The 12,329-nt window shown below is 43.2% G+C and overlaps 1 protein-coding gene across 1 annotated transcript in view; it reads left to right on the forward strand.

Annotated features, from left to right (window-relative positions):
* Positions 1-12,329, forward strand: part of ARHGAP35 (Rho GTPase activating protein 35) — a 578,000-nt gene that overhangs the window by 204,112 nt on the left and 361,559 nt on the right. Inside the window, exon 2 of the mRNA XM_086938465.1 lies at positions 2,078-5,954. Within this exon, the coding sequence (XP_086794591.1) occupies positions 2,277-5,954 (3,678 nt within the window). The 5' untranslated portion in view covers positions 2,078-2,276. The remainder of the gene's footprint in view (positions 1-2,077; positions 5,955-12,329) is intronic.

Below are 12,329 nucleotides of genomic sequence, written 5' to 3' on the forward strand. Positions count from 1 at the left end.
CTCAATCTACAAGAGCCTCCTACTTCAAGTGGAATGCAAATGCATTCTTTTTTTTTTTTTTTTTTAGTCTTCGGACATCTTTTTGAACAGACCACCTGCCAAGAAGAAGCCCTGCCACCATATTTGCTTCAATTGACCAAATCTGGTATGCAATTCTCTTCTATTAAAGTTCACATGCTAGCTATATCTGCCTATCGAAAATGTTCTTCTTAAACCTTTTTATTATTCAAGATCTTAATGGTTAAGGACCTCCTAGAACACATAAATAATGTCCAGATGGGTAGTTTCGTGCATCTTATTATGCTATCTGTGCTATTAGAGAGCAAATAAAATCTTGAAATGCTAAACCAACAGCTCACTCTACCAGAACAAAATACTCTTAAGGCTGCTTTAATGAGAAACGTGCTTACCGATCTCCACCCTTGCTCCGACCCCCTGCCCTCAGCACGAAGCCCACCAACCTTCAGGGGAGAGCCGCATCCTGCTTCATTGCCCCTAGCTCGTCCAGGAATTTTACAGCACTACTGCAAGAGGGCCTCCTGGATGGAGGAAACTACAGCGGGGTTGCCAAGTTGGCCTCCTCTTGACCGAGTGTTGCTCCCCCGCCCGCTGCATTGTGAGTTGGGGCTTATCCGGTGAATCCCCCTGCCTAATGTTGCTCCATGTGGCCATGGCATGCTGGTCCCGACTGCAGCATCATTCACGGTCCCCGGTCGGACCAGTGGCTGCCGGGGAGCTCGGTGACACCAGACACCACTGCCTCTCTGCTGATGTCTCTAGGGCTCAGTCAGAGGCGCCCCTGCACAAAGGTGCCTTCGCCACTCCTGTGCCACAGGGGAGGGGGACAAGAGTTCCTGCTATCACCGACAGTGAAAAAGGGCTGCAATGTTAGATGGCGTCTGCCATCTTTGTTCAGTCTTTTCTCCCTTCCTGCCCACTCCAGCCTGAACATACACCAACTACGAGAAACTGGGGTAGGACTATGCACCATTTATTCAGCAACAGACAGCCATTTTGGATGCTCACCCTCTCAGTAAAGGCACAAAAACTGCTGAAGGTCGTCTACTTCTCTAGGTTCTAATGCAATGCATGTCTAATGCAACCCAAATAATTTAGGCATGTGAGGCGCATTACCTGATGTAGCTTCTCTTCTCTGCTCTTCTCCTCCCCCCCCCTTTATATATCATATGCTAAGCGATATAATATAATTATGCTATTTCTATATTCTTTGCACTCACTCCCTGACGATACTCTTTTGTGCTCACTTACCACCAATATTGGCACATTATAACTACTTTTATTGTGTTTAGACGCATGTTTCCATTTCGTATCTTGTATGTTATCTGTGTACTCTGATGTCCTTATGAATTGTGATTGGTTCTCTTGTAAAGCGCTCTGACATCTTCGGGTAAAGTTTGCGCTGCTGTATGAAAATGCATAAATAAATAAACTCTTGAAATCTGAAAGGCAGACTTATTAAGGTCTATTCACACCCTTTACTAGACACTGTTGTCTTTATTCTAGAACATATAAACAAGTAGGACAAACTTCCATTAGGAATCTTTTTGCTTAATCACTTCTGTAAGCCGTCTTGAGCCTCATACACTGCCATTTGTTAAGGATGGACTTGCTACTCTATTCAGTGCTCGTGATTATTAATGATCTTCTGAATTAGGAACTTAAGAAAGCATTTCCTTTCATTTATAATGCATTCAACAAAGCAGTGCAGTCCAGTACGCAACCTGTGGCTTTCAGTAACCTGTTTCAATCAGTTTTCAAAATAAACTATTAATATGAAAAAGCGTAATGGTATGTATACTTTATAACCCAGTAAAGCAACCGTTGTGTTGATGCTGTCTAGAAACCATAAGTCATTCGGCCTTGTGGTTGTATCTATTACACTTTCCTGTTTAGAAAATGTTTATTTCTGTACCTGCCTCTGTATTTCCACAAAACCTAATTCTAAAGGATTTCACTACCATCTGCTCTGTTTCTTTCAATGTTGTATCAATACTGCAATGCTTCTGTTTGCTGTGTCTTTTTAACATCTTGATAATATTTATTTTTATTTCTTTAGGGGAAATATAACTTGATCAGTATTGAAGACCAGTAAGAAAAGAATGGAGGCCATAAGAAAAGCAGTCCGGCGGTTGCAAACAGACTTCTTCCTGCGATAACTTCCTGCTCTCTTTCATCTGGAGACAGCCTGTGCATGGGGAACTGGATTTGTACAACTAATTGGCTGCAGTTGCTTTGGGCAGGATGAGTGAAGGATTATGATGATGGCAAGGAAGCAAGATGTCCGCATCCCTACCTACAACATCAGTGTGGTGGGATTGTCTGGGACTGAGAAGGAGAAGGGGCAGTGCGGCATTGGCAAGTCGTGCTTATGCAACCGTTTTGTGCGGCCCAGTGCGGACAACTTTTACCTTGACCACACCTCTGTTCTCAGCACAAGTGACTTCGGGGGACGGGTGGTCAACAATGACCACTTTCTGTTTTGGGGGGAGGTTGTGCGTTCCCTGGAGGATTATGTGGAGTGCAAAATCCATGTTGTGGAACAGACTGAATTCATCGATGACCAGACCTTTCAGCCTCACCGCAGTACGGCCCTGCAGCCGTACATTAAGCGAGCTGCAGCTACTAAACTGGCATCAGCTGAGAAGCTCATGTACTTTTGCACTGATCAGCTTGGGCTGGAGCAGGACTTCGAGCAGAAGCAGATGCCAGATGGAAAGCTGTTGATTGATGGCTTCCTCCTGTGCATTGATGTCAGCAGGGGTATGAACAGAAATTTTGACGATCAGCTGAAGTTTGTTTTAAACCTTTACAATCAACTTGCAAAAACAAAGAAACCCATTGTGGTAGTTCTAATGAAGTGCGATGAAGGGGTAGAACGGTACATTCGAGATGCTCACGCTTTTGCCTTAAGCAAAAAAGCTCTTCAGGTAGTGGAGACCTCTGCTCGATCTAATGTGAACGTGGACTTGGCTTTCAGCACTTTAGTGCAGCTGATCGATAAGAGTAGGGGCAGGACGAAAATAATCCCCTATTTTGAGGCTCTAAAGCAGCAGAGCCAGCAGATCGCTGCTGCAAAGGACAAATATGAATGGCTCATAAGTCGTCTGGTGAAAAACCACAATGAGACCTGGTTGAATGTTAGCTGCCGAATGAAAACTTGCCCAGAATTTCAGGACTATGTGTATCTTGAAGGGACTCCAAAAGCCAAGAAGCTGTTTACTCAGCATGTATTGCGACTTAAGCAGGAGCATATTGAACGACGGCGGCGGACATACCATGAAGTGTTGCCCAGTGCATTGGATGCCCTGATCCCCAACCTAGAGGAAATAGACCACTTAACCTGGGGTAAAGTGGCGAAACTACTGGAGACCAAGCCAGAGTTCTCAAAGTGGTTCGTAGTTTTGGAGGAGACCCCATGGGACATCACCAGTCACATTGATAACCTGGAGGATGACCGAATTCCATATGATCTTACCAAAACGCAGGCTGTGGAAGATATCTATGGAGTCCACCTGGAGAAACTCAGAAATGCCAGAAAAAAAGCAGAAATGAGAAGTTCTTTCAAAGACAACCTAGAAAGGTCTTTGTTCATAACGCCTGGAAAACCCTGGGAAGAGGCTCGCAGCTTTATCATGAGTGAGGAATTTTACCAGTGGCTGGATGAATCTGTTTATATGGAGATATATAGCAAACACCAAAAAGAAATTATTGAGAAAGCCAAGGAAGAGTTTCAGGAACTGCTGCTTGAGTATTCAGAGTTGTTTTATGAGCTAGGGCTTGATGCTAAGCCTAGCAAGGAGAAAATGGGTGTCATCCAAGAGGTTCTTGGGGAAGAGCAGAGATTCAAGGCTTTACAGAAGTTGCAGGCAGAACGTGATGCTCTTATCTTGAAGCACATTCACTTTGTTTTTCACCCTACAAAGGACACCTGCCCTAGCAATCCTGTTTGTGTAGACACAAAAATTGAACAGTTAATTAGTTCTAGATTTATAAGGTCCTCTGATCGCTACCCAAATAATGCCCTTTCAGACTCCAGTGTAGATAGGATCAACCTTGTTATTCTGGGAAAAGATGGACTGGCAAGAGAGCTGGCAAATGAGATCCGGGCTCTTTGCACAAATGATGACAAATTTGTCATAGATGGTAAAATGTATGAACTGTCCTTGAGGCCCATTGAGGGGAATGTACGACTTCCTGTTAATTCCTTTCAAACACCAACGTTTCAGCCCCATGGATGCCTCTGTCTTTATAACTCTAAAGAGTCTCTCTCTTATGTAGTTGAAAGTATTGAGAAAAACCGAGAGTCCAGTATGGGCCGCAGAGACAATTATTTACTTCATCTGCCACTGACACTGATCCTTGTAAACAAGAGAGGAGGTGACACGAGTGGGGAAACCGCACACAGCCTAATACAGCAAGGGATGCATACGGCAAGCAAACTTCAGTGCATGTTTCTCGATCCAGCCTCAACAGGCATTGGGTATGGACGTAATATCAATGAAAAACACATTAGTCAGGTACTGAGGGGCCTTCTAGAATTGAAGAGAAACTTGAACCTTGTGAGTTCTGCATCCAGCATCAAAGACCTTTGTGACTGTGATCTTCGGATTGTTATGTGTTTAATGTGTGGGGATCCATTCAACACAGAAGATATTTTGCTACCTATCCTTAAGTCTCCATCCTGCAGGCCTTCCCAGAGTGCAAGCAACAATTCTGTGCTCCTTGAATTGCAAATAGGAACTCAGAAAAAACGGATTGAACTGTCTGTCCTTTCATACCATTCTTCTTTTAGTGTTAGAAAAAGCCGCTTGGTTCATGGATATATTGTTTTCTATTCTGCCAAACGTAGGGCATCCATGGCAATGTTGCGTGCCTTCCTCTGTGAAGTTCAGGATATCATACCTATTCAACTTGTGGCTCTCACTGATGGTTTGACTGGCTTTCTAGACAATGATGTGAGTCGAGAACAACTAACTGAGGGTGAGGAAATCGCTCAAGATATAGATGGCAAGTTTACGACCATCCCTTTTACCCAAGTTCAACCTAAGCTTGAGATTTTTAGCCCTTTTTTCAAAGATGTGGTGGAAAAGAGAAACATCATTGAAGCAACACACATGTACGACAACACTGCTGAGGCCTGCAGTGCTACGGAGGAGGTGTTTAATTCACCCCGTGCCGGATCGCCCCTTTGCAACTCCACCCTCCATGATTCCGAAGATGACCCTGAACTACCATCCCATCAGATCTTTATGAGAGAGGATCCCTACCTAGCATCTCTGCCCAAAGATCCTTGCAAGCACTATGAGCTCGAAGGAAATGATAGTCTTTCTTACATCTCTGTCATGAATACTTTTGAAAGCAAGCTGAGCAACAAAGTACCTCCACCTGTAAAACCAAAGCCTCCCACACCTTTTGACATTTGTAAGGCAGACTTGGCTTACCTGGAAACTTCCAGCAGGGATGCTCAAAGAAAGTCTTCTGTAAGTTGGGCACCCTTGGATGGGTTTGATCCATCTGATTATGCAGAGCCCATGGACTCTGTGGTGAAGCCCAGGAGTGAGGAGGAAAATATCTATTCTGTGCCACATGATAGCACCCAGGGAAAGATTATCACCATCCGCAATATCAACAAACCACAGCCCAATGGCAGTGGGAATGGGTCTGACAGTGAAATGGACACAAGCTCTTTGGAACGCCGCAAGATGTCCATTGTGAGCAAACCACTACTGTATCGGAACAAGTGTCCTAAGTTAGGGAGATTTGCCAGTTACAGACCCAGTGTAACTGTTGGGAGTGATGATGAACTGGGGCATATTAAGAAGAAGGAGGAAGATCTTAGTTCAAAGGGAGATAATGCAGTTATCCCATATGAAACAGATCCAGATGATCCTTGGAGAAAGAACATTCTGCGCAGTCTGAGGAAGACTGCAAAGGTAAGAGTGTTGTATAAGATCATTTGTGTTAAGCAGCATCCTTGACTGAATACTGATGAGGGTAAAAGGAGGACTCTGAGGAGAATGCGCATAAATAGGTAGTACAGAAACATAGGTCGATAGGAGCTAGGTCAATGGAGGTCTGCCTTCATTTCTGCTGCTTATCTTCATTCTTTGGTGTCTCACTCCTATCGCTCAGTATCTCTGTGCTGTTACTGAATCATTAGTTGCTACCTACCCTTCTTGTAAAATGTTCGTTACAGTATTGATGTAATAAGGCAGTATGGAAAGTGCTGCTGTTCAAATAGTGGAGTGAAGTACAGCAGAGGAGCAGTAGAGTTAAAACACTGTAAGCCGATAAGCAGGTTTCGTGGGATTGCAGGCAAAGGAGCAACATCGGTGTAGATAGACTAATGAGCAGCAGTGAGAGAACGGTGCAGTTTGAGGAACACTTAGGAGGTATCATTGCAGGCAGTGGGGTGATCGGACGATGCAGCAATGAGAAAAGAGGCTGTATAATGATGTTAATATATTGTATGTATATATTTACTTATAGAGTGCACATCACTCATTGGCATCTTGGCCCCTGGAAAACAAGAGGGGAGTTAACAATGGACAAGTGGTTAGAAGAATTAGGTAGCTTATTATTGAATAAAAGAATAGTAGAACGTGAGAACTTTGAAAGATGACACTGCATTGCATTCAGGCATTCGGAGCAGGAGGCAAATGCCGCTCTGACCGTAAGTAGAGGCGAAGTAGAATAATCGTGTAAGGGCAATCCCAAGGATTTAATTTATTAGAAACCACTCCTTGTACAATTTAATGTCCAGTGAATGACTCCGCTGTGTATGAAGTTACATTGGACACCTCTACTCATTCTAAGTAGGAAAAGGTGAAGCCTGTGTGAAATTAAATCCATGCATAGATGTTTACCATTTCATATATTGACATTTAAAAAATTCAAAAAAGTGTCCACTATACTCACTCTTGTGTTGGGTGCTATGACAGTGTTCAAAATTTCCCAGAAAAGACCGAGCTCCAAAAAGAAAAACAAGCACTGGCGTTGCCAATAGGTTTCGCATTTAGAAAGTTGGAGCTATTCGTTTTGTAAATTACATTTTATATTTATATATCGTTATTAGCATTGGCATAGCCCTATATTTATATATTGTTATTGACAATGCCAATAATGATATATAAATATAAAATGTCATTTACAAAACCAATAGCTCCAACTTTCTAAATGCGAAACCTATTGGCAACGCCAGTGCTTGTTTGTGTAAGGAGGGGCAGGAAAATTGGCTTTGCCGATGCTCGTTCTCCATGGCAATCAACCTATCTGCCTCTTGGCCCACCTGTTCATTTTTCATCTCTTCGGGATCAACCCACTGCCAGTGCGCTTCCTTTCAGCGGTTCTGCTCCTGGCTATGGGGGTCACTTATGAAGAGTGGACGCTCTAGCCATATTCATCTCTAGTGTCCTCCACTTCCTTCATAGCTGCTTCCCTGACAAGTTTGGCCTCTGCCTACCACCAACGAACATATAAAGGATTAATATCTGGTGCACGCAGCATAGCAGCCAGAACTCTTTCATGATAGCATCAGTGATTGGATATTTAAAAAAAATGCAACAATGCTACTCTGTGTCCTGCTCTCTTCGCATGATACTCAACTAAATAAAATTAAAATATGCTTCATGTCTTTCGAGGTCTTTCCCCCACAGATTTCCCCCCGAAATTGTACCATTTCCAAATTCTGCAGGTTATTTAGTACTCTCCCTTCCACCGTGATTTTTTTCCAAGAGTTCTGAATTTGTACAGAAAATACTGGGAATATTAATCAGGCCTTTTAAAGCTGTGGGTAGCCTTGAGGTAACTTCAGAGTTGAAACAGGAAAAGTTAAAAAGGGAAAGTTACAAAAAATCCAGTCAGCGAAGGGGAGGCACAGTCAATTCATTATGCACAGGGCGCTAAAATAAAAGTTGCCCAGACCTACCACTCAAGCTGTCGCTTTGATGTTTTAAGGCATCAGCTGCTCTGTGAAAATAATGTTCGAACAAACCACCTGTGTTCAACGCGCACTGCGGCGTTTTTTTTTTTACCTGTGAACGTAAGTTTGGTGTTACTGCCTGTGAGAGTGTCCCACACCTCGGATAGGTGTTCGCGCGCTTCTGTCACGAGAGAGGTGGACGTTGCCCTCTGTGCGCACCTGAGGTCGGTGGTTTTCCTTCGGGTGCCCGTGCTTCTACACAGCACGTGCCAGCACCCGGTAGCGCGAGGGAGCGGTGCCGCCGTATAAAGGGCGCCGGGGGGGGGGGGGGTCACAGCAAGAGAGATAACGGCAGAACAAGGAGGAGGAAGAAAAAAAGGGAACGGGTTGCGAATACTCGACCCGGCTGGGAAGGATAAACTCCGAAAGGGAGCAGCCGCACCTCCATGGCCGCCACAAACAGCAACACAAGGGAGGGCGGGGACGAACGGAGACGCGGACAACAGGAAAGGGGGCGGGGGGGGGGCGGGAACAAATGCCGTGATGAAAAAAGGGGCGAAGGGGCGGGTGACGAAAGAAGGGGGCGGGACTTAAAAAAAGGCACGGGAACGCCTCCGATTCGCGTCCGGACGGGCAAAGAGTGACGGACAGCAATGTCTGCCAATGGCTAGCCTCCATTTATGGAGCTAACCAATTGGAAACAGAGGCTGTCCTAACCTCACTATTAAAGACAACAGATTTCGATCTGGGAGGGGCTTCGCCCCTCGCCAGGTTACGAAACCTAACAATGCGGACTTGATGTTATTTCAAATGTGCGTGGACTAGAACAGTTAATGTCCAAAGGGCAAAGTTAGCTTCGTAGGATTATAAATTGATGTTTTAACCTTTTAGGCAGCAATTAATAGGCAAACAAATATGATTTCTGTGGTCGATGTGAAACGGATGGATAATTTATGTCTCAGGTGTATGGAATAAATCCAGTCATCCACTGTGCGCAGGGTACGGTCAGTACAAAAACAGAGGAGAAATAACAGACAGCTGTCCTCTTTAATTCGTGGCAAGCGGTCTTGTCAATTTGCATTTTTGCAATACAATTGAGACCACCAGCTTACTGATGATGATTGATAGTTTTGTTTCATTCTTTTTCGCACACTTTAATACATGTTCTTATGCCTTTGTTAACCCTCCGATTACAATAAGAAAAAATCTAATTAATTTCTGAGCAAAAACACCTTTCTAGGTTTCTAGTTTCAAATAGCTTTTTTTCCATTTCAAGATGCATTTTACTGAGGTTTTACATAAGGTACAGTAAAGATCAAATAATTTCCCGAGGAGGTATCATAACAGGCAGTTTAGATCAATACTATAGTTCTAGGTTGGAAAAAAACAGCGTGTTTGTAGTTTGTGAGTGTTATTGTAGGCTCTGTTTCCTAAGGATGTGGCTTTAGTTATATTTGAATGGAGGATTACGAGGAACTGACTGGTAGGTGGCTTTCATAAGTAGGGTATCCCTGTTAATCGTATGGTATATGTTGAGAGCGATTGTAAAAAAAAAAGAGAGAACAATAGAGAGAAGGCAGGTCAGGAAAGAGAAAAGTAGGGGTGAGGGATGTGGGGACGGGTGTATAGGGGTAACGGTAGTGGGGTGGTTTCAAATAGTTATATTCAGAAAGTGAAGATAGAGACAGGAGCCTCATTAAAGAGGAACGTGCCACTGAATTTTGGCAAACTTGTATCTCCTAGGTCTCAAAGTGTAAGGCATTTCCAGTTTGTCACTTACCATTCAGTTCGGCGGCACAAAGCAACTGTACCTTTTGTCTCACTTAGTAAAAAAACGTTTTGGGCTTTAGTGGACGTTTTTAAGCATATGAAATTTCTAAACACTTTTTTTGTGAATAATTTGCATTGTGTACACTTTTCTTGCACCTTTTATGACTGCGATTTCCCTCGTGTTTTATTTCCTAAGTCATTTTTGTTAGCTAATACATGTCTCTCCTGTCATGTCAGAGTCAGTCAAAATCACTTTATTCGATTATTTAAAAATCATAAAAGTATGCTATACAAATACATTGATATATCAAGAAAAGTAATTACTATAAAAAGCAATGTTCAGGTTAAAAGATTTAAAAAAATGTAAATTCAGTATATACACAATATTCAGTGGCGGTCGATAGCGACTAATTGCTAATTTGAGAAATTTTTACAAACTTTACAAAAACCCATCAATGAAGATCTCATCAATTCTTTCAATACAATGATCGTTTAAACAACTAACACTGCTCGACATCTACAATATGTGGGGCTGAAATAGACCGAAGTCTAATCTGTATGGAGCGTATAGAGGCAGTCAAGAAGTTGGCTACCCCAAACATGACTAGTGGGGACTCCATAAGTTGTAGGTACACTAAGGCAGGTTTTATCTGCTTAAACCCTTTGTTCTTTAATAATGGCTTAATAAATTTGTCCCTGACAGTCTTAAAGAAAGGGCAAAAAAACACAAAATGCAGTAAATCCTGGTCAGAGAAATCATCACATTTACAAGGTACATTCTGATGTGGTTTACACCACTTGTCATAATTACCCAGTAGAAAATGCACCTGATTAAAGCGAAATTTTGTAAGAAGCCACCTATGGAATGGTTTCGTAACAATCGTCAAATATGATTGAATAGACATTGACGTAATCAGCATGTAATGTGACCTTACAGTTGGCTTCAAAATTTCACACACTTCCCTTTCCGCTTCTCGCTTTTTTATATAGTGTGTTTTGACCCATTTAATATCTTCTCTTGTCAGGCTTTCAGGGTTAGTGTACAATTCGGGTCGACCCAGATATTCTGCTATAGAGATAATAGTAGCCAACCACCGTATCTCTGCCACTTTATCCCTCCCCATTCAGTCCCTAATGATTTCATGATTAAAAGACAGATTTGGATTTAGCCAGGTTCTGATCCATGACAAAATTGGGGCCATTTGCAGGGTATCTCCAATGTAACCCAGTCCCAGTTCCATGTGCACTGCAAACGCTTGTGTAGATTGGGGGAGTCCCAAAAGGGATCGTAAAAATCTATGTTCCTCTCTCTGTATCAGGGCAGAGTCTTTATAGCCCCATATCGAGGCCCCATACCTTGCAATGGCTAGTGTTTTGGCTCTATAGATGGTCAATATAGCCTCGGCTGGTTTCCCACCCAGTCGCTTTGCAAAACCCAAGATAGCAGCCGACGATCTTCTCACAGCCGCTACCTTGTTGGTGATTTGTGGTACCCAGGAACCTTTATCATCAAACACCACTCCTAGGTAGGTAAAAACTTTAACTTTCGAAATTGCTGAGCCATTACAGGAGAGGGTTTTTGTTATTCTTTCATTTCCCCACAGACATTACATGTGATTTCTCTATATTTATCACTAGGTCCAAATCCTGCATAAAAGCCCCGAATGAATCAAGCAAGCGTTGTAAACCTATCGGGGTTCTTGACAGCAACAGTAAAACAGGCGTCAAAGAGCTACCCATACGTGGCACATCGGTCGATGCCGCAGCCAAAGTTTTCCCCAGTGAGTTTATATATAGAGAAAAAAGCATTGGGGCCAGGATGCATCCTTGACGCACCCCTCTACCAGATTTAAAGGGTGCAGTGCAGTTCCCCTCTTGGGTCATACGTATAGACGCTCTCAGGTCTCTATTGAGTTCTGATAGAAAATTTACCAATGCCCGGTCCAAGCCCTGCTCCAGGAGCATTGTCCACAGCTTTGACCTATTGACAAGATCAAAAGCTGTGGACAAGTCCATAAATGCCAAGTAAATTGACCCCTTGGACGCAGCTGTATATTTGCTCAGTATAAGATGTAAATTTAGGCATTGATCCTCGGTACCTCTCCCTGATCTAAAACCGTAGTGGGCGTTACACAGAATATCATTGTTTATGGCCCAAGATGCAATCTTTGATAGGATCACTTTACCCTAGATTTTAAATGAAGAATCCAGCAATGACATGGGCCTATAACATTTGCATCCCCCGTTGGCCCTTCTTAAAAATGGGGATAATGATAGACTGCGACCAAGTTGTTGGGACTCTGGCTTTATCTAAACACGCTATATTAAATACATTAGTGAGGACTACTGACCATACGCTGAGATTTGATTTATACATGTCAGCCGGTACCCCATTTGGGCCTGGGGCCTTATGGCTGGCCCTGTCCTCGATGGCCTTCTGTACCTCCTTAATAGAAAATCTGAGCGGGCTCTCCCGGATCTCGTCCAGGACTGGTTCAAAATGGTCTAATACAAGGTTACTACCATAAATTTTCTCAAAGTGATCTAGCCACTCCCGTTCCGGGATATTTACCTCCAATGGTGCATTATCTTTGCCATTAAATAAGGGGGTATTAAT

The sequence above is a fragment of the Lissotriton vulgaris genome, chromosome 9 (assembly GCF_964263255.1).
Source record: "Lissotriton vulgaris chromosome 9, aLisVul1.2, whole genome shotgun sequence".
NCBI lineage: Eukaryota > Metazoa > Chordata > Amphibia > Caudata > Salamandridae > Lissotriton > Lissotriton vulgaris.